This window comes from Amblyraja radiata, chromosome 1 (assembly GCF_010909765.2).
Source record: "Amblyraja radiata isolate CabotCenter1 chromosome 1, sAmbRad1.1.pri, whole genome shotgun sequence".
Lineage (NCBI taxonomy): Eukaryota > Metazoa > Chordata > Chondrichthyes > Rajiformes > Rajidae > Amblyraja > Amblyraja radiata.
The window spans coordinates 26,251,309-26,279,072 of record NC_045956.1 but is presented as its reverse complement, the minus strand read 5'-3'; the positions used below and the strand labels follow the sequence as shown (position 1 = coordinate 26,279,072).

Here is a 27,764-nt window from a genome sequence, read left to right as displayed (position 1 = left end):
AATAAAACAGAAGGGAAATAGGCACGAGCTATAAGTTGTATGATCTGTGGGATTTTTTCTTCTGGGTTTTCTGTTGTGTAAATGCATTGAGGCGCCAGACTTTGAGCAGTGGTGTCTTGTGGCATGGTACACGCACTAAGTGAAACTCTGCCATGAACCTTGGTCCTGACAAACCTGAGTTCTGCTACAATCTGGGTGATTGTAGAGTGCGTGGATTTAAGGACTTTCGTTGTGCAGGCAGTGGCTATTTGCTGAATGCCTGATGCTTGGGACTTTGTAATTCCTAAATAACAGGTCCTAAATCAAATCCCCGATTAGCTCATTGTAAGCATTTGTTAAACACAGCTTCACCAGCTCCAACTCATTTCCAGGTCAATCCATCCTAATATACTGAATGCAACCGTTTAATAGTTTATATCCTGTCGAGCAGGTTCCCTTCTACAAAAACTGTTTGTACCTGTGAAAATAAAATATAATTTCAAAAGATGTTCTTATTTCAAAAGTGAACTTGCACTAAGTTTAATTTGTTGGAAGTCGAAAGGAACTTTCTCTCCGCTTTCAATTTGGTTATGCTAGTGAATGGGTGGAGGAAATAACAGTAATGATCCATACAGTTCATGGCCTTGTCATTGAGGCTGCATTTCAGGAAAGTCACACTTATTCATTATGTGTGTATTACCACTTCTTAGATAGTCCCTTGGGATAGACACAAACTGCTGGAGTAACTCAGCGGGACAGGCAGCATCTCTGGAGAGAAGGAATGGGTGACCTTTCGGGTCCAGACCCTTCTTCAGACTGATGTCAGGGGGGAGGAAGATACAGAGATAACAAAGTGTAAGGTGTCAAACCAGTACCAAGGGGGTGGAGATCAAGGACAATGTAGAATAGATCATTGTTAGCTGGGAGAAGGTAACAACAAAGCAAACAGGGATAAATGTAGTTGGAGACAGTCAGACTGGTCGGAGAAACTGGGAAGGGATAGAGAGAGAAGGAAAACAAGGGTGACAAAGTTAAAGTCAATATTCATACCCCTGGGGTTTAAGCTGCCTAAGTGAAATATGAGGTGCTGTTCCTCGATTTGCACTGGGCCTCACTTTGACAATGGAGGAGGACCAGGACAGAAAGGTCAGTGTGGGAATGGGAGGGGAGTTAAAGAATTTGTCCCTTGGAATCCTTTCTGGTTTTGTGCATTTTGAGGTGACTGATAAGGCCAATGTAGGAACCACAGATTCTGCACAAATGGGGAAGGAGGTGGCTGATAGTGCAGATAGCTTGTGAGGTAGTGTGCTCCCGCTGCCATTTACTAAGGCCTTTTACACACTTTCCATGTCTCTCAATGGGGAGAAGGCTGGGGAGTGTGGCTAGGAGGGTGAGATAGATCAACCATGGTTGGATGGCGGAGTAGACTTGATGGGCCAAATGGCCTAATTCTACTCCTATCACTTATGACATGGCCTCATATTACCAATTATACTGTCTTTCTGAGCTCAAAGATCACAGGACATAAGAGTTGAAATGATTGACAAAATCCAGGCAGATGTGATAAATGACTATTTTATATCAAATGGGCAATTATGATCCAGATAAACTACCTGAAGGTGTGTGGATACAGATTCAATTTGGCAATTAATACAGAACTGAATGAATATTAGGAGGTAAATATATCGCAAGGCTCCTGAGAAAGCAAATGGAGAGCAATGGACTGAATTTATCTATAAAGGACCAGCAGAGGGAAATGTTTTCCTCTGTGCTGTAATATTCTATGATTTTAATTGTCCTATTTTTCTAATACAATAGATACCACAGAGACTCCTAAATCTCAAAATTGGTGAAACTCAACAGGTCAGGCAGGTCAGGCAGCACCTATGTACGCAAAGGGATATTCAACGTTTCAGATCAAGACTCTGCACCAGGGCATGGATTACAGCAGATGCAGTGATTTGTGTATCACTGGGGGGCACATTTTAATAATGCTCACCACATGTTAGGACGATCTGAGGGTGGGGGAGGGAGGTGCAGGAGAGGGTTGTTAGAATGGTTCCAGTGTTGAGAGATATCATTTACGAGGTTAGTTCCGTGGAGCTTGTTTTTTTCTCCTTGGAGCAAATAAGGTTGAGAGAAGATTTGACGAGTCAGGGTCTTCATATTTTGGAGTGAATGTTGTTCCGATTAGCAAATGGTTTAAGTACTAAGAGAGACACTAAATGTAGGATTAACCCATTGGGTCTCGACACGAAATGTCACCCATTCCTTCTCTCCAGAGATGCTGCCTGAGTTCAACTAGCATTTTGTGTCTATCTTCAGTTTAAACCAGCATCTGCAGTTAATTCCTACACATAAGAACTAAGAGACACAGTTTGAAAAAAAAAAAGATTAAAGTATTGCAAATTGGATGTAGGGAAAAAAACTAATAGCCTGCAGCAGCTACAGAATGGAATTCATTGCCTGTAAGAATGGTGAATACTGAATCAATCAGGAATTTTCAATGGACTTACATAGATAGACAACAGGTGCAGGGGTAGGTCATTCATCCTTCGAGCCAGCACCGCCATTCAATGTGATCATGGCTGATCATCCACAATCAGTACCCCGTTCCTGCCTTATCCCCATATCCCTTGATTATGCTAGCCCTAAGTGCTCCATCTAACTCTCTTTTGAATGCATCCAGTGAATCGGCCTCCACTGCTTTCTGAGGCAAAGAATTTGACAAATTCACAACTCTCTGTGTGAAAACGTTTTTCCTCGTCTCAGTTCTAAATGACCTACCCCTTATTCTTAAATTGTGGCCCCTGGTTCTAGAATCCCCTAACATCGGGGACATTTTTCCTGCATCTAGCATGTCCAATCCCTTAATAATTTTATATGTTTCTATAAGATCCCCTCTCATCCTTCTAAATTCCAGTCACTCCATTCTTTCATCATATGATAGTCCCGCCATCCCGGGAATACACCTCGTGAACCTACTCTGCACTCCCTCAATAGCAAGAATATCCTTCCTCAAATTAGGAGAACAAAACTGCACACAATACCCCAGGTATGGTCTCACCAGGGCCCTGTACAACTGAAGAGGGACCTCTTTGCTCCTATACTCAACTCCTCTCTTTATGAATGGCAATAAGCCGTTAGCTTTCTTCACTGCCTGTTGTACCTGCCTGCTTACTTTCAGCGACTGATGTACGAGGACACCCGGGTCTCGTTGTACTTCCTCTTTTCCTAACCTGACACCATTCAGATAATAGACTGCCTTCCCGTTCTTGCCTCCAGAGTGGATAACCTCACATTTATCCACATTATACTGCATCTGAAATGCAGTCCAGATACACTACATCCAGTGGCTCTCCCTTGTCATTTTACTTGTTACATCCTCAAAAAGTTCAAGAAGATTAGTCAAGCATGATTTCTTCCCCTTCGTAAATCCATGCTGACTTGGACCGATCCTGTTACTGCGATCCAAATGCATCTTTAATAATCGGCTCTAGCAGCTTCCCCACCACTGATGTCAGGCTAACTGGTCTATAATTCCATGCTTTCTCTCTCCCTCCTTTCTTGAAAAGTGGGATAACATTAGCTACCCTCCAATCCACAGGAATTGATCCTGAATCTATAGAACATTTGAATATGATCACCAATGCATCCACGATTTCTAGAGCCACTTCCTTAAACACCCTGGGATGAAGACCATCAGGCCCTGGGGATTTATCAGCCTTCAGTCCCATCAGTCTACCCAACACCATTTCCTGCCTAATGTGGATTTCCTTCAGTTCCACCATCACAATTGGGCACGTGCTTGACAGGAAATAATTATTAGTTGTACGAACAGTGGAGGATTAGGACTCAATAAATGATTTAGAAAGGAAAAAGAATAAATGGAGGATGCTGCAATATTTCTGTTAAGTAAATGGTAACAGGGCATATGCAAATGATTATTAATTAATAAAGTGCTTATGAAAGGGAAATTACGTTCAACACATCCGTTAAGAGTTTTTTAAAGTTGTAAGAAGCAGAAATTATGTGGTTCATGGCGTATCTCAGAAGGCCTGCCACAAGGTGGAAGCAAGGAACTGCAGATGCCAATTTACAAAAACAGATGGATAGGTGATGTTTTTGTTCGGGACCTTTCTACAATAAGGTATTATTAAGAGATAATTAAGCAAAATTAAGCAAAATCACAGCGCACAATATTTGTGTAGTTATATACAGGCATGGATTCATCATTGGTTAATGAACAAAAAAAGGAATTCATGTCATTTTCAAGTTGAGAATTTGTGACCCAAGAAGCACAACGGCATCGGTACTAAGGTTCATCTCTTCACAATCTATATTAATGATTTAGATAAATCTTATGGAGGTGCATAAAATCATGAGAGGAATAAATCGGGTAATGCACAGAACCTCTTGGGTCGAGGACCAAAGGACATAGGTTCAAGGTGAAAGGGAAAAGATTCAACAGGAATCTGAGGGATAGCTTTTTCACACAAAGGGTGGTGGGTGTATGGAACAAGCTGCCAGAGGAGGTCGTTGAGGCTGGGACTATCCCAACGTTTAAGAAACAGTTAGACAGGTACATGAATAGGACAGGTTTGGAGGGATATGGACCAAACGCAGGCAGGTGAGACCTGTGTATCTGGGACATGTTGGCTAGTGTGGGAAAGTTGGGCCGAAGGGCCTGTTTCCACACTGTATCACTCTATGATTCTAAATGGAATGTATCCCTGCTTGCTGATGTTACGGTTTGTGCTGCAATGGTTGCAGTTTGCGCTGTGAGGAAGATCCAGAAAAACCTCATAGGGATGTAGACAACTAGAACATGAGTGGAAAAATGTGAGGTTGTCCACGTTGTAAAAATATATAAAGGCCAAGCTTATTTTAAACGATGAGAAATTGAATGTCATTGGTATTCAGAGAGACGCAGGTTACATTTTAATGAAACGATGCAAGTTACGATGCAGTTTCAGCAAACAAAGAGGAAGTCAAATGGAAATGATATGCAAAACGAATTGATACAAGAGTAGAGAGGTGTTGCTCTAGTTCAACAGGGCACTCTTGGGCAGTGGACAGGTGTTATAGACTTGCACGGGAAGGTAGACGCTCCCGCCCCCACGATACTCGGGCAGATGGGGATCGTCAGCCTGGGAAGGCAGTCCATCTAGGAGAGGGAAAACTCTGATTTAAAACCTCCACTGCCTTGAGGCCATATCCAGTCATGGAAAAGGCTCCAGGAGCAAACCTCAAGAAAATCCAGAGTCGGGGCCCCTAAGGCAGTTTGTTGTTGTCTACAACCTCGCTCTGGCAGCTCCTGCGATGGCGCTGGTGCCAAACTCTAACGGCCCTGCTGTTCCTTTGGATCGATCAGCGACGTGGAGAGGGAGGGGACGTGCTGCATGGGCAACAGCCTGTCCTCCATATGACATCGCCCAGGCTTGCATCCGACCAGGATGCACCACCCATGTTTAGACATGACCGAGAGAGGCCTACTACTACTACAGGGCACTGGTGTAACTGCATCTCAAATATTGTATAGATCTGGTTTCTCTACCAGAGAGACTTGTAATTGAGGGAGTACACCAAACTGATTCCAGCAATTATGGGTGTCCAATCAACCTATTCTATATATTCAGCAAAACAATGGAAGTTATTGTCAACAATGCTATCAAACAGCACTTGCTCTCCAAGAACCCGTTTCATTGACAGGTTTTGCCAGAACCACTCAGCTACAGATCTGATCATGACCTTTGTTTAAAGAGCTGAATTCCAGAGATGAGATGAGAATGAGATTTATTTTTGTACCAGGGATCTTTGATGCCACACTTAGTCAAATGCTACCTTGATTACAAAGGCGTTGTTGGGGGATGGTGGTTGAGACAGATACGATCGTGCCTTTTAAGAGGCTTTTGGATAGGCACATGGTTATACAGGGAATGGAGGGATATGGATTATACGCAGGCAGACAAGGGTTGGTTTTGGCGTCATGTACACCACAGACATGGGTTGAAGGACCTGTTCTATGCTCGATGTTCCATGTTCAAAAGAATTCCTCAGGGAGCTGGGACTAAAAGTAAGGAATGTCTAAAAGGAAGGACTTTGCAAGGCATTGGGAAAGTGGAGAAGTGGAACAAGTGGTGTGGACTCCACAGGTCAAGTGCTTCCTACTGTACCATATCTTTGCTGTGAATTTGTGACCCAGATGAGGCTGTTGGGCCAAATATATCTTGCTGCACCTGAAACATCTGCTTGCTACTTCCATGAGAGGGGGGGGGGGGGGGGGTGAGGAGGGAGGGGAGGCGAGAATGCTTTTTATTCCATCCAGTGGCCGCCTCAACCATAACATTAGCCCACTTTCCAAGGACAATCCTCAAAGTTTTGATCCAGAAACAGGGACAACATCATGTGACTACTACTGGCAAGAATCACAGTTGTAGATATACTAGCAATTATTTGGACCGTAAGCAAGCATACCGTATGCCTTCTTTATCACTTTATTTACTTGTGCTACTATTTTCAGGGAGTTATGAACATGGATCCTTCTGTGCATTAATACTGTTAAGGGGCATGCCATTAATTGTACATTTTCCCCTTATATTCTACCTCCCAAAGTGCAACACATCACCCTTTAGTTTTAGTGTAGAGATACAGTGCGGAAACAGGCCCTTCGGCCCATTGAGTCTCCACCGACCAGCGATCGTCGCACACTAAAACCATCCTACACACACTACTGACAATTTACACATACACCAAGCCAATTAACCTACAAACCTGTACGTCTTTGGAGTGTGGGAAGAAACCAAAGACCTCAGAGAAAACACACGCGGTCATGGGGAGAACGTACAAATTCCATACAGACAGCACCGGTAGTCGGGATCAAACCCGGGTCTTCAGCGCTGCAAGCACTGTAAGGCAGCAACTTTACCACTGCGCCACGGTGGCTGCACTTGCTGAGGTTAATCTGTCATTTTCCGCTCATCTGCTGTTTCCCGATCTATAACCTGCTGTATACTTTGACAGCCGTCCTCACAGTCGACGAGGCAGCAGCTCTTTTGAAGAGTTTTAAGTGTTTACCATTTCAGAATAAATGTCACATTGCAGTGGCCTATGAACCAAAACACAAGGCAACAGACAGGACTGTGTCCCCCAAATGTAACATTGATGCACAGGGAACGAATAAATGGGTAGGTTTTGCAAGCATTCTTAAAGCTATACCTCCAACACATTGGAATTGTCAACATTGTTATTGAACATTGTCATGAACTTTGTACAATGGACAAACAATTAAAAATAAAGATAGCTGTGAACATGTGTAGTTTCCCTTGCCACACAGATCAATACCGTCTGTACAGTGGTTTGCCAATGGAATTGGCCAACTCAACCATTCTGATGTCCATAGACTCATAAAATCGTACAACTCAGAACCTACACTTCCACCCATCATGTCATAAGGGATAGGAGTAGAATTAGGCCATTCAGCCCATCAAGTCGACTACTCCATTCAATCATGGCTGACCAATCTCTCTCTCCTAACCCCACTCTCCTGCCTTCTCCACATAACCTCTGACACCTGTCAAATATCATCGCATTACCCAGTATTTAGCCCATAGCATGTCCACACTTTAGTGATGAGCCTGTTTCATGTTGTTGGTTGACCATCGAGTTGAATTGTGTCAGTTGTGCGTGTTTGTTGGTGAACCTGTGCGGCAGGCAAGAGCCCTAGATGCGCACATCCGGGCCACTGGGGGCATGGGAACAATGCTGTGACAGGTGCAGATGCTGAGGCCTTTTGAGTTCTCTGACTCTGGTGGCCTGATCCCATCTGCTGCCTTCAAAGTCGACACAGGGCCTTTTGGTCAATAGCCCTGGGCACAAGCCAGCAGTGTACACGCAGGAGTGCCAATGCGTTTGAGGCTGTCACTGACACAAACCTTGCATCACTTTCTTGGATGTCCCTGGTCCCGGTGAAGCCTGTGCAAGAACCCCGTAAAGTAGCTGGCGAGGCACATGGGATCTATCCATACGGACTGTGCCCAGCGCGACTGTGCCCTCATGATCATGGCCTTGCAGGACAACCCTATCCAGAACCTTCAAGTCTATCACCTTGTCCACCCATTTAATGCCCAGGAGTGACTGCAGATGTTTCACATGGAAACACTTGAATCTGCCACAGAAGGCAGTGGAGGCCAATTCACTTGATGTTTTCAAGAGAGAGTTAGATATAGCTCTTCGGGCTAACGGAATCAAGGGATATGGGAAGAAAGCAGCAACGGGGTACTGATTTTGGATGATCAGCCATGATCATATTGAATGGCAGTGCTAGCTCGAAGGGCCAAATGGCCTACCCCTGCACCTATTGTCTATGTTTAATTTGCAAGGTGTCCAAGTCTCATGGCCATATAAAAGGCTGGTGTATTACTGCTTAACTCACTATGACCTTGGTTGACAGCCTGACACTTCTTTGGTTCATTACAAGGGAGCAGAGGCGATCTTTCCTGGTCCCAGCACACCGATGCAGTTATAAAGAAAGCACATCAGCGCCTCTACTTCCTGAGAAGACTACGGAGAGTCGGCATGTCAAAGAGTACTCTCTCGAACTTCTACAGGTGCATAGTAGAGAGCATGCTGACTGGTTGCGTCATGGCTTGGTTCGGAAACTTGAGCGTCCAGGAGCAGAAAAGGATGCAGAAAGTTGTAACCACTGCCCAGTCCATCATCGGCTCTCCACCATCGAAGGGATCTATCGCAGTCGCTGCCTCAAAAAGGAAGCCAACATCATCCTGGCCACGCACTCATCTCTCTGCTACCATCGTGCAGTAGGTAGAGGAGCCTGAAATCTGTTACATCCAGGTTCAGGAACAGCTTCTTCCCCACAGCCATCAGGCTATTAAACTCACCAACAAACAGACTATGAACTGTAACAACCTATTGCACTTTATCTGCTTATTTATGTGTATATTGAACTGAACTGTTATGTATATTTGCTTACAATATTCTGTTGTGCTGCAGCAAGCAAGGATTTCATTGTTCAATCTTGGACACATGACAATAAACTCTCTTGACTCGACTCTTGACGTCTCTTGACAAGTGACTGACTGGCCTTGCTGAATCGAGCCCCTGTTTCCATGTCGAGAGATTCATCAGAAGGGATGAATCTCCCAAGGTATTTGAAGTGATCAACTGCCTTTAGCTTGGTGCCATCAATGCTGTTTTGAAAGGATGCACCACACAACCTGGAGGAGGTTGGCGTAGGACCTTGGTCTTGTTGAGACTGACGAGAAGACCGGAGTCATGAGACTTCGACAAACTTGTTAACGATACATTTAAGATCAAACTCTGAAGTGCTATAAGGAAGGTCATCAACAGACAGTGCTCTAAGCACAGCTTCTCAAGTGTCTTGGTCTTTGACGTTGGTCTCTGGAAGTTGAAGAGCTCGTCTAACCGTCAGTATCTCAAGTTGTTCAAATCACATGGGGCTTGATACAGGACACATGTAGACAATAGGTTGAACAGGACTGGATCAAGTGCACAGCCACTGGAAATGCCAAATGACACTGAAGTGTCACAGCTGGCCATAATGACACTAATGATCTGGATGAATGTCTGGATGGTGGAACTTTACGAGACTGAGCAGGGTGCTTCCTTGTGGACCACAATGAAGGCCTTCATCAGATGGATGAATAGTGTAGAGGTCCATGAGCTGCTCAATGTATTTTGCCTGGTCCTGTCTCGTCATGTTGACCATGTCGACAGTGCTGACTCTGTCAATGTTTTCTTGGTAACAAAACAAAGGGCGGCACAGTAGTGCAGCGGTAGAGTTGCTGCCTTATAGCACTTGCAGCGCCGGAGACCCAGGCTCAATCCTGACTCCGGGTGCTATCTCTACGGAGTTTGTACGTTCTCCCCGTGACAGTGTGGGTTTTCTCAGAGATCTTCGGTTTCCTCCCACACTCCAAAGTCATACAAAACTCATGAGGCAATTAAGGATTTTATTTGACCTTGACTGGACAAGGATATTTTGTGCTCATTCCCCTAGTTTATTTTTAAGTGCTCATTCTCACTTTCTGTACTCCTGTCATAAGGTCATAAGGAATGGGTGTAGAATTAGTCCATTCAGCCCATCAAGTCTATTCTGCCATTCAATCACAGCTGACCAATCTCTCCCTCCTAACCCCATTCTCCTGCCTACTCCCCATAACCTCTGACACCTGTTTTAATAAAACATGTCAGACATTCCCCATTTCCAAGCCTCTATACCTGCCATTGCAGATCTTTTTTGTTGTCTTCATTCAACTCTAGATATGCCTTGATATCCAAAGATTGTTTCACCTTTATAAGCGGACATCAACTTTTGTCAAAAGAAAACAAACATTTCCTTGCGATATTGACGATGTATTAAGCCGGATATGTAGGAACTTGTAAGATTACACCATTTAAGAGTTGAGCTGGATTATTGCTTCACAAGGAACACTGGCAAAATTGATGTTATTTGAGATGTCTTTGTAGTGGCATCAAACATCAATTCATTCCTCCGTTTCATGCTGCTTACAAATAGGGTGTCAAAAAGATCTATAAAAAGCTTTCAAGCAGCAAACATTCCAACCTAACATTCCACTTCATGTTGGTGAGTGGCTAACGTCTTCTTTAAATAGTGTCCGATTCTGCACTCTAATGCTGGTTTTACTCTGACAGAGTTGATACCGTGCTGTCATTTTCACATGCACTTGACCTTGGTGTAGTCTAACTTCGAGAAGAGAATGGTAGCAATTCAAGATGAGGGCAATGTTTTGAGAAAATGAATAGCAATTCAGACTGAGCAAGAGAAGAGCAACCACAAAATGAAAAAGAACAACTAAGACACTCAGATAGACACAAAATGCTGGAGTAACACAGCGGGACAGGCAGCATCTCTAGAGAGAAGGAATGGGCGACGTTTCGGGTCGAGACCCTTCTTCAGACTGAGAGTCAGGGGAGAGTGAGGCAAAGAGATATGGAAGGAAAGGTATGAAAATACAGATCGAAGGAGACAATGCTCAAGGAAATGTAGAATGGTTCATTGTTAACTGAGGAGGAAGTGACAACCTACAATCTGTAATATTTAATTAGGAGGACAGTGAAACTTATCAGAAAGCTAAGATGGGAGAGGGACAAAGAGAGAGGGAAAGCAAGGGTTACTTGAAGTTAGAGAGATCAATAGTCATACCGCTGGGGTGTAAGCTGCCCCAGCAAAATATGAGTTGCTGCTCCTCTGACAGTGGAGGAGGCCCAGGACAGAATGGTCAGTGTGGGAATGGGAAGGGAAGTTAAATTGTTTAGCAACCAGCTAGGCCTAGGCGGACTGAGGGGAAGTGTTCAGCTAAACTATAACCAAGCATGCACTTAGTCTCGCCGATATATAGGCCACACCCGAAACGTCACCCATTTCTTCTCTCCAGAGATGCTGCCTATCCCCCTGAGTTACTCCAGCATTTTCTGTTAATCTTCGAAGTAAACCAGCATCTGCAGTTCCTTCTTACACAAGGCACACAGCAATGGCATCTCATTGAAACACACTGGTCTCCAGCAGGCGGTGCAGTCCGCTGATTCAGTATTGAGCTCTTGGTCTCACGTGTTTGAACACACACAGGTACATGTATGCCTGTATGTTAGCCAGGATGCAGTGCATTTATAGGTACATACTAGGCTAAGTGGGACCTGTTGGGAGGAAGGGGCAGGTACCCCAATGCAATATTCCACCTTTCCACCAATTCCAATATTGGTGGCCAGTGGGGGTGGGGGGGGGGGGGATAACAAACTCATGGCATTGTCATTTCACTTCCATTTTGCATTGCAGTCTCAAGCACAGGGCAGGCCAAACAACTCATGGCATTGGCATTTCACTTCCATTTTGCATTGCAGTCTCAAGCACTGGGCAGGCCAAACAACTCTTTGCATTGTCATTAAAGGCTAACACATCATTTATTGCAAGTGCATTGCAGACTCACAGTTCAGTTGATTCACAGCTCAGAATGTGGCCTCTGCCTTGCGATCTTGCACAGTGACTGACTCATGTCCAGGGGTTTTATAGTCCTGCCCACCCAGGAAGGAGCGTTACCTTCATTGTGGTGATTGACAGGCGAGACAATCAATCAGCTGATCCCAAGGTAAACACTCATAACTTTTTTTCTTTTTCATCGATGGGAAAAATCCTCAGAGCTGGCTCAGCGGAGGAGGACTGTGAGTAAGATGGCCAAAACTCACAGCGATACGGGGTAGCGTTTAAAAAAATCAATATACAGCGCAGACAGGAAGTGGTCAAGTTGAGACTTTTAATTATATAGATGACATAGGAGCATAATTAGGCCATTTGGCCCATCAAGTTTGCTCTGCCATTCGATCATGGCTGACCTATTTTTCCCTCTCAACCCCAATCCTGCCTTCTCTAAGTAATCTTTGTCACCCTTACTAATCATGAGCCTACTTTATCCACTTTAATATCTCCACTTTCAAAAATACCCAATGACTTTGGCAATGAACTCCACAGATTCATCACCCTCTGATTTAAGAAATTCCTCCATCTCAATTCTAAAGGTAGTCCTTTTATTCTGAGGCTGTGTCCTCTGGTCCTAGAGTCCACTACTACTGGAGCATTGTCTTCAAACGAGAAGGGGTAATCAGTGGGGTGGGGTGAGGACAAATGATTAGGCATTGAGACAGCAATAACGGAGAAAAGCTCAACATCATAATCAACCCAGAAATGGCTCCCTTCCACTGGTTCCAGCTACCTTCTTTGTTCCCTTGTTCCCCCTCTTCCCCGCCTATTTTTGTCGTTTCTGCCTGCCTTCTTCCATAATCTGCCTTTTGGTGCCTCCCAATCCCATCTCTCCCCTTCGCCTACCTGGCTCCATTTGTCTGTCATCCTTCACTCGTCCCTAGTCCACAAAATCACCACTCCTCTTCTCCTCTTTATATGGGCTAACATGCCTCTCTGCTCTCAGGCCTGGTGCAGAGCTTTGACCCAAAGCATTGACCATTGCTTTCTGTCCACATAAGCTGCTTGATCCGCTGTATTCCTCCAGCATTGTCTGATGCTCCCATGACGACCAACGTCATATGGAGATGTAACAAAATGTGACACGAATAAACACAAAAGGAGATGCTGCCGCACCCGCTGAGTTTTTTCCAGCACTTTTGTCTACCTTCGATTTTCCACCATCTGCAGTTCCTTCTTAAACAAAAGGAAATGTTCTCTTTTGAGTTCGGACAAATGTACATTGTGGAGACAAAGTTTTCAAAAATGTACATAACATTGAGATGATTGAAATTGTAAATTAATTTTTAATTAAAACTTATAAATATTCGCATTGAAAGTAATGATTCTCTTCTCTCCATTGCATTGTTTGATCAGGCGTTAATCAGTTTTAGTGCTTCCCACAATACGGAAATTCAGTCCTGATTAATTGATACATTGTTTTCCTTCACCCAAAGTACATAGTTTTCCAGAAAGTGACCTCCACCTACAATTTGTATTTCATGAGTTAGAACACTGGCAGAATGCACAAATACAAGCATGAATAGATAGGGCACTGTAGTCTGTCCTTGACTTCTGGCATCAGTATTCATCACACCATCTATTTCATGTAGTTTTTGCCTCCCTGAATGACTAGTCTGGCTCTAGAACGCTCTTAGAATTACAATTCGAATCTCTTTGCTTCCTTTGCTTTATTCCATTCTCAGGAGCAAGGTCATAAGAGCAAGATTAGGGTAAGTGATTGTCTCAAAATTCACACGCTTATTGAAATGCTGTGAACATCTATTGTGCAATTATTAATGCAACTCTATTCTCCAGATATTCTAAAGGAAATACTTGTATATTCGAGAAATACTTTTAGATCAGTTTGTTGTCGGAAGGAACTGCAGATGCTGGTGTAAACCGACGGTAGACACAAAATGCTGGAGTGCCTCAGCGGGACAGGCGAGAAGGAATGGGTGACGTTTCGGGTCGAGACCCTTCTTCAGACTGATCAGTATACATCAGATTATTTCAAGGGAAACGAGTGGAATGGAATTAAGCAGGTTTAAATTTATTCCTTCTTTTCCTTGCTCCTGTTAGGCAGAAGACACAGAAGCTTGAGAATGTGTACCACTATACTCAGGAACAGCTTCTAACCCTCTGTCATCAGGCTTCTGAACAGTCCTTCCATAAGGTAGATTACTGTCCAATTCACCTTTACCACATTGTGGACATTGGACGTTGTTACTGGAACTGGTGTGCTACAATGCTGAGAACTATATTCTGCACTCAGTATCTTCCCCTTTGCTCTACCTATTGCACTAGAGTTTGGCTTGATTGTACTTATGTATATAATATTAACTGATTGGATAGCATGCAAAACAAAGCTTTTCACCAGACCTCGGTACATGTGACAATAAAACACCTAAACCTAAAAGAAAAATATCTGTACTTTGTCAAATTGGTGGTATGGTGAGTAGATGAGCAGGATTATAAAAATATATTGACACATGCGTCCAGCCGATGAGAATGTTGGTAATAAAATTCAGAGAAACTCTGCCAAAAACATTACATGTGAAAGAGAGGCAATGAAGTTTACACTGGAAAGAGAATCTCATCGAGCTGTGGACAGCACTCTTGCTAGATTAGAACACCATTGGAGTAACTCAGCGGGACAGGCAGCATCTCGGGATAGAAGGGATGGGTGACGTTTCGGGTCAAGACTTCTTCAGACTGAGAGTCAGGGGAGAGGGAGACACTGAGTTAAAGAATGTAAGGTATGAAAAGTAGACTTCAAAGGGGACGAATACCAAGGAAAATGTTGAATAGATCATTGTTAACTTGGGTAAGGTAGCACCGAAGCAAACAAAGATAAAAATGTTATCACGGGGACAGTCAGACTGATCGGAGAACTAGGATGGGGGAGGGATGGAGAGAGAGGGGGAAAACAAGGGTTACTTGGTTAGAGAAATCAATATTCATACCGCTGGGTTGTAAGCTGCCCAAGCGAAATATGAGGTTCTGTTCCTCCAATTCGTGCTCTGCCACACTCTTGACAGTGGAGGAGGCCCAGGGCAGAAAGGTCAGTATGGGAAAGGTCAGACCAAGCGCAGGCTCGGCGATCATTTCGCTGGTCACCTCCGCTCAGTCCGCCTAAACCTACTTGACCTCCTGGTTGCTCAACACTTTGACTTCCTCTCCCATTCCCACACCAAGCTTTCTGTCCTGGACTTCCTCCAACGAGGCAGCATGGAAAACCGAATGGAGTTTCGCAAGTAACCCTAAACAGGCATTCCTTGAGTGAATCAATACACAATTTGGGTGACACCATTGATAGAGCTGCTACTGCATGGTTCCAGTAGTCCAAGTTCAATCCTGACCTCCAGTACCCTCAGTATGGAATTTACATGTCCTCCCCTTGAGTGCATGGGTTTACTCTGGGTTCTCTGATTTTGCCCCACATCCCAATGATGGTACTAGGTTAATTGGCAACTGTAAATTGCCCTTAGTATGTGGGTAAGTTGTAGGATATGGCAGGTGGCGAGGGGACTGGTAGTTTATGAGTGCATGGAGAGAAGAAAATACAATCATTCTAACTGGTTGCTGACTGTGTACACAGTGGGCCCAAGGTCCTGTCTTCCAATCACACAACACAGAAGCAGGCCCTTTAACTCACCCTGACGATTACGCAACTGCCTATACTAATCCCATGCAATATTCTAGATGTGGCCTCACCAATATGGTGCCATGCGGCAGGCTAGTGCAGTGGTATATTTGCTGCCATACTGCATCAGAATCAGAATCAGAATCACACTTTATTCGCCAAGTATGTTTTGCAACATACGAGGAATTTCACTGGCCAGGTCAGTCATACAATTAAAAGCAACAGATCACTCAAAAACACATTTTAACATGAACATCCACCACAGTGACTCCTACACATTCCTCACTGTGATGGAAGGCGAAACAAAGTTCAAGTCTCTTCCTTTTGTTCTTCCTTGGTCGGGGGCCTCGAGCCCCCATTGACGGGTTGATCTTGACTGCCGTAGCCGGTGGCGTTCGGGCCCTCTGCATCGAGGCGTTCAGCCCCCGCATCGGGGGGTTATCAGCTCCCGGCGCCGGGCGATCAAACCCGTTGGAGCGTTGGACCTCCCGACTTGCCTCTCCTGAGACTGTGAGCCCTTGATGGTAAGTCCGCAGGCCACGGTGGGAGCGATCCCAGGCAAGGGATCCGCTCCGATGTTAATTCCGTGCCCCGCGGGGGGGCTCACAACAGTCCGAGGCTTCTCCCAGCTCCAGCGATGGTAGGCCGCAGAGCCCGGAGAATGTGATCCAAAAAATGATCACATCTCCGGGAAGGTAAGAACCTGAAAAAAAAGTTTCCCACGACCCCCCCCCTCCTCCCACATAAAACAAACCGAAGTACATTAAATCAAACTTCAAACAAACACTAAAAATAACAAAAGATGAAAAAAACGAACAGACTGCTGGCTGGGCTGGCCATCTCCCCGGCGCCCCTGGTGGTCTTTCAGAAACTTAACCTTGATCTTGACTGCACATACTGCCTCTATGGAGCTTGTATTTTCTCGACGTGACTGCATGGGTTTTTTCCGGGTACTCCGGTTTCCTCCCACATTCCAAAGACATACAGGATAATTGGCTCTTGTAAATGTCCCCTAGTCTGTGGGATCCGGAACTGGGATAATAGGTGATCATTATTCACGCCGACTCAGTGAGCCAAATGACTTATTTCCACACTGTATCTTTAAACTAAACTAATATTTGATTAAACTGCACCATGACATCCTGATCTCACATTCTATGACCCCACTATTGAAGGCTAGCAACCCATTTGTTACATTTACCATTCTATCTGCATGTGGTCCTTCTTTTGGGGATCTTTGAATTTGTACACCAATGTTCATCACGACTCCCTTGGGCCCCAACACTCATTTGGTATTCCCTACACTCATTTGGCTTCCCAAAATTCATCAGCTTGATTTATCATGCCATTGCTTTTGATGTGACATTTTACTTATTTTGAACAATATTCAAACAACCTTGGAAGAAGTGGATACTGGATACACAAATTAAAAATTCCCCACTGTCTGAATGTAACTTCTCACAATTACACAAGAGACAACACAGCAAAGATTGTGTAATGTAAATGTCTTCTAGATATAACACTCTGATCACTGTTCTGCAGCTAGATCAGTGATACAACAGAAGTAGTATGAATAACACGGAAGACACCGTATTTCCATAACGATTATGTCCAGAAATGACTCGACAGTCATTTGTTGAGCACACCATGGTCATTGAAGCATTGAAGGAATAATAAACTAGTTAGATTTATGGAAGCATGCATAATTCACAGTACAATGTATAAAACCTGAATGATAGAGATAAGGATGATCTGTAAATAACTATAGTTGGATGCTGGTGAATCTTTATGATGCTTCCTAAAACACTTATTCTTCATGTCATTTTTAAATTTTCTTTTCAGAGATTGTGAATTGATTTTTTAGATGCTGTTTTCTTATTTTTAATATTCTGGCTTGACTGTATTCCATAATGTAATATTTGATACACATATTATTAGCATGGGATCTGATCCCAGCAAAAACTAGGGTAGTCTTATGGGTACTCAGATATCCATTTACCTTGAGAATAATGCACAAGCCTGCAAGTCTGATCAGCTTGCACTTTTTTTGGAGGAAGAATGTTGCAATAATTGATTATCATTTAACTGTAGGACTGTAGGACAATCCTACTAAGAGCCCATTATTATCCCACTAAGAGCTCAATGTTTAAAAGCTTTTGGTCTAGATCAAGAAAATTTACTGTTACACGACTCATTGTTGAGTCCATGACTCTGAGACATATACTAGCGTTCTTGTATTTTGTCGTTTGGATGGGTTTGTTGGAATTTGATATATAATATAGAATGTAAAAGTATCAGAAATTGAGATTAACCTATATTTCAATGTTATTGAAACATTATTTAATAAAGATGAACAAAACATGAACAGTTTTTAATGTCACAAAATTCCCAAAGGGCACTTATGTTTCCCTTGTTAATGTATCCTTACCAGAGATGAGTAGACATGTCCATCTGTTCCACAAACAGGATGAGGATGAACCACTGGACATGGTGTGCAGTTGGATCCTTTCCGTTGCTTGTGAGCCAAATTGGTTGCTTTCATCCTGCAGCAAAAATAAGGTATAAAAAAGTAATTTCCTTGTCTTAAAATGTTGTTTCTTTCAGATAAGTAACATTATGCAGGAACATAGCGTAATTGGGATAAAAAACAAAAATAAAGAATTAACTGAAGACATTTGAAACTCATGATGTATTTAACTTTATTTGAAACTTCCAATTGCATTTGAATGTCTATAATATTTATTATCATTGCCAATTTAACTGTCAGTTAAATTCACTCCAGCATTTTGTCTAAACCAGCATCTGCAGATCCTTCCCACACATTAACTGTTAGTTAAATACAAACATTTATTATGTGAACTTTTTTCCGAATATGAATTTCAGTTTCAAATTTATGTTTTATCCTGAAGTAATATTCCATGCTTCTGTTATGCAATATTTTATATTCCTTGAAGAATTCCCCTATGAGAAACGAGAAGAATGAGAAATACATGTAACCAGTTCAATTTCCTGCAGCAGTGCAGAAACATAAAATGCAAATTCAGTTTAAAAAAATCTTAATCTTAATCTCTCTACAAGGTGAGTCATCGGAGACAAAGCACGGTGTTATATCGGTAGAGCTACTGCTTTACAGTGCCAGAGACCCGGGTTCAATCTTGACAACAGGTGCTTATCTGTACAGAGATTGTACGTTCCCCCCGTGACCTGCATGGGTTTTCTCCAAGATCTTCGGTTTCCTCCCACACTCCAAAGACCTACAGGTTTCCAGGTTATTTGGCCTGATATCAATGTAAAAAATTGTCCCTTGTGTAGGATAGTGTTAATGTGCGGGATCGCTGGTCGGTGCAGACTCGGTGGGTCGAAGTGCCAGTTTCTGTGCTGTATCTCTAAACTAAACTAAACATGTTATATTGCCTTTGTCGTGAGGAAGTAGAGGCTTCAGTGTGCTTTCTTGTCCTTCGCTTCAATGTCATTGGCTCAATATAAATTGTAGATGATATTTACAACCAGGAACTTGATATTTATGTCTAGGAATTTGAAATTCTCAACCATCTTCACTTTTTTTTTTTTTTTTGTAATCAAAAAATGTATTCAATTATTAAAAAATAATATTTACACTACAATAAAACAAGCCAGAACCCACCACCATAATACAATACTAACATGTATCCATAATAAACTACTATACGTTACAATCCTTAATGAGGATACATTCAACACCCTGCGGAAACCAGCGGTCCCGGAACTCCCCCAGGGTGCCCGTAGACAGGGCGTATTCCCTTTCTAACCACGGACGTAACCCCGGAAAAGGGGCAGGCAGTCGGCTCGGGTAGAGCCCTCCACCATCTGGCGCCGTGACTCGCGGATGGCCAGCTTGGCCAGGCTCAGGAGCAACCCAACCAGGACATCTTCAGCCCTACCCTCTCCCCTACGCACAGGGTGTCCAAAGATGAGGATGGCGGGTGAAAAATGCAGCCAGAAGGCAAGGAGCAGCCCCTTTAGGTATTCAAACTGTGGCTGCAGCCTCACGCACTCCATGTACACGTGGTACACAGACTCTTCCAGCCCGCAAAAGTGGCATGCGGCTGGCGAGTCTGTGAACCACGAGAGAAACAGGTTGCAGGGAACACCTCGGTGCAATACCCTCCACCCCAGGTTCCCAATGTAGAGGGGGAGAATCCCTGCGTAGAGGGACCCCCACCGGGGGCCCCCCTTGTGACCGGAAGGCAACACCGACCGCAACCATCTTCACTTTGGCACCATCAATGTTGACTGGGGTGTATACATTACTTTGCTTCCTGAAATCAATAACTAGCTCCTTTGTCTTGCAGGAGAAACCACAATGCTAACTTGTTTGTCTTCATATTACGTAAGTCCACAGATGAAGGGGGAAAGAACAGGCACAATAAACGCAGGGCCGACAGAAATCATGAGTGCATGAAGAGAGCTTGGTTTATTGATTGTTATACTTTGTTACTCTGGCATAATGAATCATGTGGACACCAAGAGGATCATCAAGAGCAAAGGCAAGCTGAACTAACGATATGAATGGTGATACACAATTCAAATCGCCATTGAAGAATTCAACAGGCACAACAGGAGAGACAATTAAAAAATTTGAGGTGCAAAGGAACTTGGGAGAGTCGGTACAGGATTTCAAAAAAGGTTAATTTGCAAATCGAATCGGTAGTAAGGAAGGCACATGCAATGCTTGCAATTATTTTGAGAGGTCTAGAAAGTAAAAAAAGAGATATAATGCTGTGGCTTTATAAAGCACTGGTCAGACCGCATTTGGAGTAATGTGATCCATTTTGGTCCCCATATCTGAGGAAGGACCTGCTGACATTGGAGAAGGTCCAGAGGAGGTTTATGAGAATGATCCCAAAGATGACAGGGTTAACATATGATGAGCGTTTGACAGCACTGGGCCTGTACTCGCTGGAGTTTAGAAGAATGAGGAGCGATCTCAATGAAATTTACCAAACAGAGAAAGGCCTGTATCCAGTGGATCTGAAGAGAATGTTTCCATTAGTGGGAGAGACTAGGACCAGAGGCCATAGCTTCAGAACAAAAGGAGGTACCTTTAGAAAGGAGATGAGGAGGAATTTCTTTCCTCAGAGGACGGTGAATCTGTGGAATTTATTGGCACAGAAGGCGGTGGAGGCCAAGTCAGTGGGTATTTTTAAAACAACCTAACAAAAACCATGATGGTAAATGTGCAATGATTGACATTAACATCTAAGTTTGAGCTCTGCACACGTCCATTGTTAAATATGTAGGAAAGAACTGCAGATGCTGGTTTAAATCGAAGAGAGACACAAAACGCTGGAGTAACTCAGCGGGACAGGCAGCATCTCTGGAGAGAAGGAACGGGTGACGTTTCGGGTCGAGACCCTTCTTCAAACTAAAAAAGTTCTTCTCGGTTCTTCTCGACCCGGAACGTCACCCGTTCCTTCTCTCCAGAGATGCTGCCTGTCCCGCTGAGCTATTCCAACATTTTGTGTCTATCTTCCATTGTTAAAGTTTTAACAACCTGGGGTGACTCTAAATAGTTTTTTGAGACAAGAGTTTTATTATACCATTCTATATTGTCAAAACGGAGGGCAATTCCATAAATCACTTAGAATATGTGTGCTTTGATCTGTGCTTGTTGTAGGAGAGGTTTAGCGGATAACTGGCTCATGCAGGAATTATGTTTGAATTTTGACAATAACAAATTAGAAAACATCATTCTGCTTTCTGATTTAAAAAAAAATAATTGGCCAAATGTCCAAGATTAGTTAATTGCCTAATTAAAGTGTTAATACCGTTTGTTGCAAGTTCATTCCTGAACAATAAATGATTAAAATTTAATAAATCCATTTCACTGCTTATTAAATTGTATTGATACACACAAATCGACATTTCGGTGTCTATTTGGCTTGTTAACACTTGACTGTTCAACATGCATAAATGCACATGTCTCTTTACATAGTTAATGCATATTAATATGGCATCCCCTGGGACTTGATCTGAAAATTACAATTTCACACTTGAATATAAGTTGGGCTCACTGGCCCGTGTTATTGCAACAAGGTCCACACATGTGCCACAGAAATGAAAAATTGCAGATATGTGTTATGAAATGCATGGGCCATTAAAGGGCCACTAATAGATGCTCAGCAGTGCTGTGCAATGCTGCCTCAAACCACATTTTATCTTTTATTCCAATTTCAACATTCCAAATAGGCTATCCCACTGCACCCCTTGCTCACTCCACTGTTAATTTTACCCTTTCCGTCCTTTATCCATGGTTTTCCATGCAAAAACAAGGAAGCCTGTTATTTTATCACTTTATTTTGTTACGGTTCCTTCGACTCCACCACTCAGAATCCAGCACTCTGTCTAGTTAAAACAGAAGTTTATGATCCTGTCGGTTTGTGCATTGATTTGGAGTGAGAAGCCAGTGAAAGCAAGCGAGTGTGGTAGATAAGTTATAGATATTACATTTTGAAAAGGAAGCAAATTATTTAAACAGTACAGAGGCCTATATTTTGGTTCACTGAAAATCATTCAGGAAGAACAAAAGAACATATTGAACAGACTGAATAGAGTCAACAACTTAACTGATGATCCGGGAATGCTGAAATTTAGTTTTTTTCCTAAAGCCAGTTTTCAATTCAAAATGTCAAGTGTTCTCAAATTCCTTTATGCAGAGATCAGCATTGACTGTTTTGGGGAATATACCTTTCAGAAAAGCTTGTGACGCCCTTATTTATCTGGAAAGCCAACACTTTCAATGTCTAGATTTTTGGGAGGAACAGGAAAGCCCACCATGGTTGAAGATAGTTGGACTTTATTAACAACGAAATATCAATGGGATAATTACCATCAAATAGAAACATAGACATAGAAAATAGATGCAGGAGTAGGCCATTCGGCCCCTCGAGCCATTCAATATGATCATGGCTGATCATCCAAAATCAGTATCCCGTTCCTGTTTTCTCCCTATATCCCTTGATTCCGTTCGCCCAAAGAGCTATATCTAACAATATACAATACAATTCAATTTATTGTCATTTGGACCCCTTGAGGTCCAAACGAAATGTCATTTCTGCAGCCATACATTACAAAACAAAAAGACCCGAGACACAACACAGTTTACACAAACATCCATCACATCGCTGTGATGGAAGGCAAAAAAAACTTATCTCTCCACTGCACTCTCCCCCCCGATGTCAGAGTCAGAGTCAAAGTCAAAGCCCCCGGCTGGCGATGGCGATTGTCCCGCGGCCATTAAAGCCACGCCGGGTGATGCAAGGCCGGACACCGGGTCTTGGTGTTAGAGCCCCCGGCGGGCGCTCGCAAAGTCCCGCGGCCATTCCAAGCCGCGCGAGGCGATGGTGAGTACCCGCTCCAGGTGCTCTTCAACCCCGCAACTCGGGCGGGAGAAGTCGCCGTTGTGGAAGCCCCGAAAAGCGGTCTCCCAGCAGGGACCCGCGGGCTCCCGGTGCCGCCGTCCGCCAAACCCGCAGTTGCAGCCACCGAATCTCCGGGGGTCGGGCCGCAGCAGCGCTCCACCACAGCTCCACCCGCTCCGGACTCGGCCAGCCCCGTGACGGTGAGTAGTCGGCAGCTCCGCAGCTGGAACCCCAGGTCGTTCCTGTTGGAGGCCGCTCCACGTTGCAGCCCCAACGACAACGGAGACCCGACAAAGAAAAGGTCGGGTCTCCCGTGCAGGGGAAAGATTTTAAAGTTACCCCCTCCCCCCCACCCCCCCACACACATACCCCAACAAAAAAAATAACAAAAACTACATAAAAACGAGACAAAAAATTATAAAACACAGACGGACTGCAGCGGCCGCTGCTGACGAGAGTCGCGCCGCCCACCGAATGAATATATCTCTTGAATACATCAATCTCTCTTCAATACATCTCTCTTGATTATATATATACCAGTGATTATGGTTGACTTGCCAATTTTTGATTTAGTTATACATTTTGACAATGCCGGCATTTATTGCCCATCTCTATTTGCCCGTGAGAAGATGGAGATGAGTTACACCCTTATGTCACTACAGTCCTTCTGATGAAGGTACTACACAGTTCTATTGGGTAGAGTTTCAGAATTTAGACCTGCAGTGACAAAGGACAAATGACATATTTCCAAGACTATGCCTGCATTAAGGCTACACAATGATCATCCGATCCCTTCAGTAGTTTTCTCTACTACAGTGCATGGTATTAGTAAACTCAATAACGTCTCATACGGTTTTCAGACTGTCACCTTCTTCTTCTGGCCTAAGGCCATGATTGTCTGTTCCAAGTTCTCCCTGGGACTGGCAGTATATTTTACACTCACGAATATCACCATTTGCTGCATGTACAGAGGAAATGATTGAGACTATTCTTCAGCTCATCATCATTTCGCAGATGTCAGATTGGCCTTCCTGAGAGTGAACCCAACTGGCCTGGATGGAGTCCCCAGCTGTGTTCTCAGAACATGCGCGGACCAGCTGGAAGGATTATTTGCAGACATCTTTAACTTCTTCCTACACTATTCTAAGGTCCCCACCTGTTATAAGAAGACCATGATCATTCCAGTCCAAGAGAAAAGCAGGATAATGTGCCTTAATGACTGCCATCTGGTGTGTCTGGTATCCACCATTATGAGATGCTACAAGAGGCTGGTCATAGTGCACATTAATTGCAGCCTCACAGACAACCTTGATCCACTGCAATGTGTCTAACATAGAAACATAGAAACATAGAAATTAGGTGCAGGAGTAGGCCATTCGGCCCTTCGAGCCTGCACCGCCATTCAATATGATCATGGCTGATCATCCAACTCAGTATCCCGTACCTGCCTTCTCTCCATACCCTCTGATCCCCTTAGCCACAAGGGCCACATCTAACTCCCTCTTAAATATAGCCAATGAACTGGCCTCGACTACCCTCTGTGGCAGGGAGTTCCAGAGATTCACCACTCTCTGTGTGAAAAAAGTTCTTCTCATCTCGGTTTTAAAGGATTTCCCCCTTATCCTTAAGCTGTGACCCCTTGTCCTGGACTTCCCCAACATCGGGAGCAATCTTCCTGCATCTAGCCTGTCCAACCCCTTAAGAATTGTGTAAGTTTCTATAAGATCCCCTCTCAATCTCCTAAATTCTAGAGAGTATAAACCAAGTCTATCCAGTCTTTCTTCATAAGACAGTCCTGACATCCCAGGAATCAGTCTGGTGAACCTTCTCTGCACTCCCTCTATGGCAATAATGTCCTTCCTCAGATTTGGAGACCAAAACTGTACGCAATACTCCAGGTGTGGTCTCACCAAGACCCTGTACAACTGCAGGAGAACCTCCCTGCTCCTATACTCAAATCCTTTTGCTATGAAAGCTAACATACCATTCGCTTTCTTCACTGCCTGCTGCACCTGCATGCCCACTTTCAATGACTGGTGTACCATGACACCCAGGTCTCGCTGCATCTCCCCTTTTCCTAGTCGGCCACCATTTAGATAATAGTCTGCTTTCCTGTTTTTGCCACCAAAATGGATAACCTCACATTTATCCACATTATACTGCATCTGCCAAACATTTGCCCACTCACCCAGCCTATCTAAGTCACCTTGCAGTCTCCTAGCATCCTCCTCACAGCTAACACTGCCCCCCAGCTTAGTGTCATCCGCAAACTTGGAGATATTGCCTTCAATTCCCTCATCCAGATCATTAATATATATTGTAAATAGCTGGGGTCCCAGCACTGAGCCTTGCGGTACCCCACTAGTCACTGCCTGCCATTGTGAAAAGGACCCGTTTACTCCTACTCTTTGCTTCCTGTTTGCCAGCCAGTTCTCTATCCACATCAATACTGAACCCCCAATGCCGTGTGCTTTAAGTTTGTAAACTAATCTCTTATGTGGGACCTTGTCGAAAGCCTTCTGGAAGTCCAGATACACCACATCCACTGGTTCTACCCTATCCACGCTACTAGTTACATCCTCGAAAAATTCTATAAGATTCGTCAGACATGATTTACCTTTTGTAAATCCATGCTGACTTTGTCCAATGATTTCACCACTTTCCAAATGTGCTGCTATCCCATCTTTAATAACTGACTCTAGCAGTTTCCCCACTACCGATGTTAGACTAACTGGTCTGTAATTCCCCGTTTTCTCTCTCCCTCCCTTCTTAAAAAGTGGGGTTACGTTTGCTACCCGCCAATCCTCAGGAACTACTCCAGAATCTAAAGAGTTTTGAAAGATTATTACTAATGCATCCACTATTGGTCTACTACTACTACTGCCATGACAGATTAATGGCAAATGCCTTCTCCCAGACTCTGCACACATCTCTGAAACAGCCGGATCGCAAGGACACCTGCATCAGATTTCTTATGTAGGCTTTAGACTTTAGAGATAAAGAAACAGCACAGAAATAAGCCTTCGACAGTTTGAATCTGCACCAGTCAGTGATCACTTCCGTACGCTAACACTATCTAACACACTATGGAAAATGTACTTTTTTTTTGCCGAAGCCAATTAACCTACAAACCTGTACGTCTTTGTAGTGTGGGTGGAAACCAGAGCACCAGGAGAAAAGGCACAAGGAGCACGTACAAACTCTGTACAGACAGCACCCGTAGTCAGGATCGAACCCGATGGAGATGTTCAAGAGATTCAAGTTCCAAGGCAGAAATATCACCAAAAACCTGAAGGTACAGCCATGAAAGTACACCACTACTTCCTCAGAAGACTAAGGACATTTGGTCTCCAAAGTCTCTTGCCAATTTCTGCAGGTGCACCACTGAAAGCTTCCAATTAGGATGCATCAAAGGTCACCTGGCAACTGCTCTGCTCAAGATTGGAGGAAATCGCAGAGAGTTGTGGACTTTGCTCATTCCATCACACAAAAAGGCCTCCCTCCATCGACTCCATCTTCAATTCATGTTGCCTCAGGAAAGCAACCAACATTTTCACGCAAAGGGTGGTGGGTGTATGGAACAAGCTGCCAGAGGAGGTAGTTAAGGCAGGGAGTTGCCGAACATTTCAGAAACAGTTAAACAGGTACATGGGCAAGACAGGCTTGGAGGGATATGGACCAAATGCAGGCAGGTGGGACTAGTGTAGCTGGGACATGTTGGCCTGTGTGGGCGTTGGGCCGAAGATCCTGTTTCCACGCTGTATCACTCTATGACTCTATAACCATGGACGAGTCACACCCCAATCATTCCCTTTTCTGCTTGTTCCTGCCAGCAAATGACTAAATAAAACTTGAAAGCATGCATAATCAGCTCCTTCCCCACTTTGACTGAATTCTCATAAGCACTGCTGTAACACTATATTCGGTATTCTCTTTCCTTTCTCTTTTTTTACTCCCTGTTGTACACATGCATGTTTGCCCATTGTTTCTGCGTACATGTGAAAATAATAAACCAATAATAATAACTATTTCCACCATGTCGCCTAACGGCTATCATTATTTCTCAATTTAAAGAATACATTTTCTTTCACTTCAAACTTAATAACTACCATGCTCCTCCCTCAAGCCACGCCATCCCAAATTCATCGCTAGCTAAAAATCCATGGTTAGGTGTAGGAAGGAACTGCGGATGCTGGTTTGAACCGAAGATATACTCAAAGTGCTGGAGTAACGCAGCGGGACAGCAAGCATCTCTGGAGAGAAGGAATGGGTGACGTTTCGGGTTGAGTCTAAAGAAGTAGCTCGACCCGAAACGTCAGCCATTCCTCTCCAGAGATGCTGCCTGTCCCGCTGAGTTACTCCAGCATTTGTGGCTCTTCATGGATAGCTATCAGGTTACTCAACAATCAGCCTCGACTGAAGTCAGTCAACATTCAAATAACAGTGGTGGCTGGTACAACAATGTTTCAAAAGTTATATACTGTAGTACAGGTAGTTTGTAAGATACATACATACCCAAAATATGCATCACTCCCTGGGACTGCTCTATGAACAGCACAAAGATTGGTTGTTCCAAAAGAGTGAATAAAAGAGCAAGGCAGGCTTATTTCCCTGTTAAAGCTATAAGGGATCATTGTCTGGGAATTAAATTCTTGCTGTAGTGGCCTTCTGGAGGACAGCTGAGTAACTGAGGCTGGCGCCTCACAGGTCGGAGCTTCGCAAATCA

General features: G+C 43.8%; 1 protein-coding gene across 1 annotated transcript in view; it reads right to left on the bottom strand.

Moving 5' to 3' along the window:
• The window catches only part of spock3 (SPARC (osteonectin), cwcv and kazal like domains proteoglycan 3), a 451,090-nt gene that overhangs the window by 191,454 nt on the left and 231,872 nt on the right, over positions 1-27,764 (bottom strand). Inside the window, exon 6 of the mRNA XM_033019001.1 lies at positions 18,067-18,181. Coding sequence (XP_032874892.1) covers positions 18,067-18,181 — 115 coding nt within the window. The remainder of the gene's footprint in view (positions 1-18,066; positions 18,182-27,764) is intronic.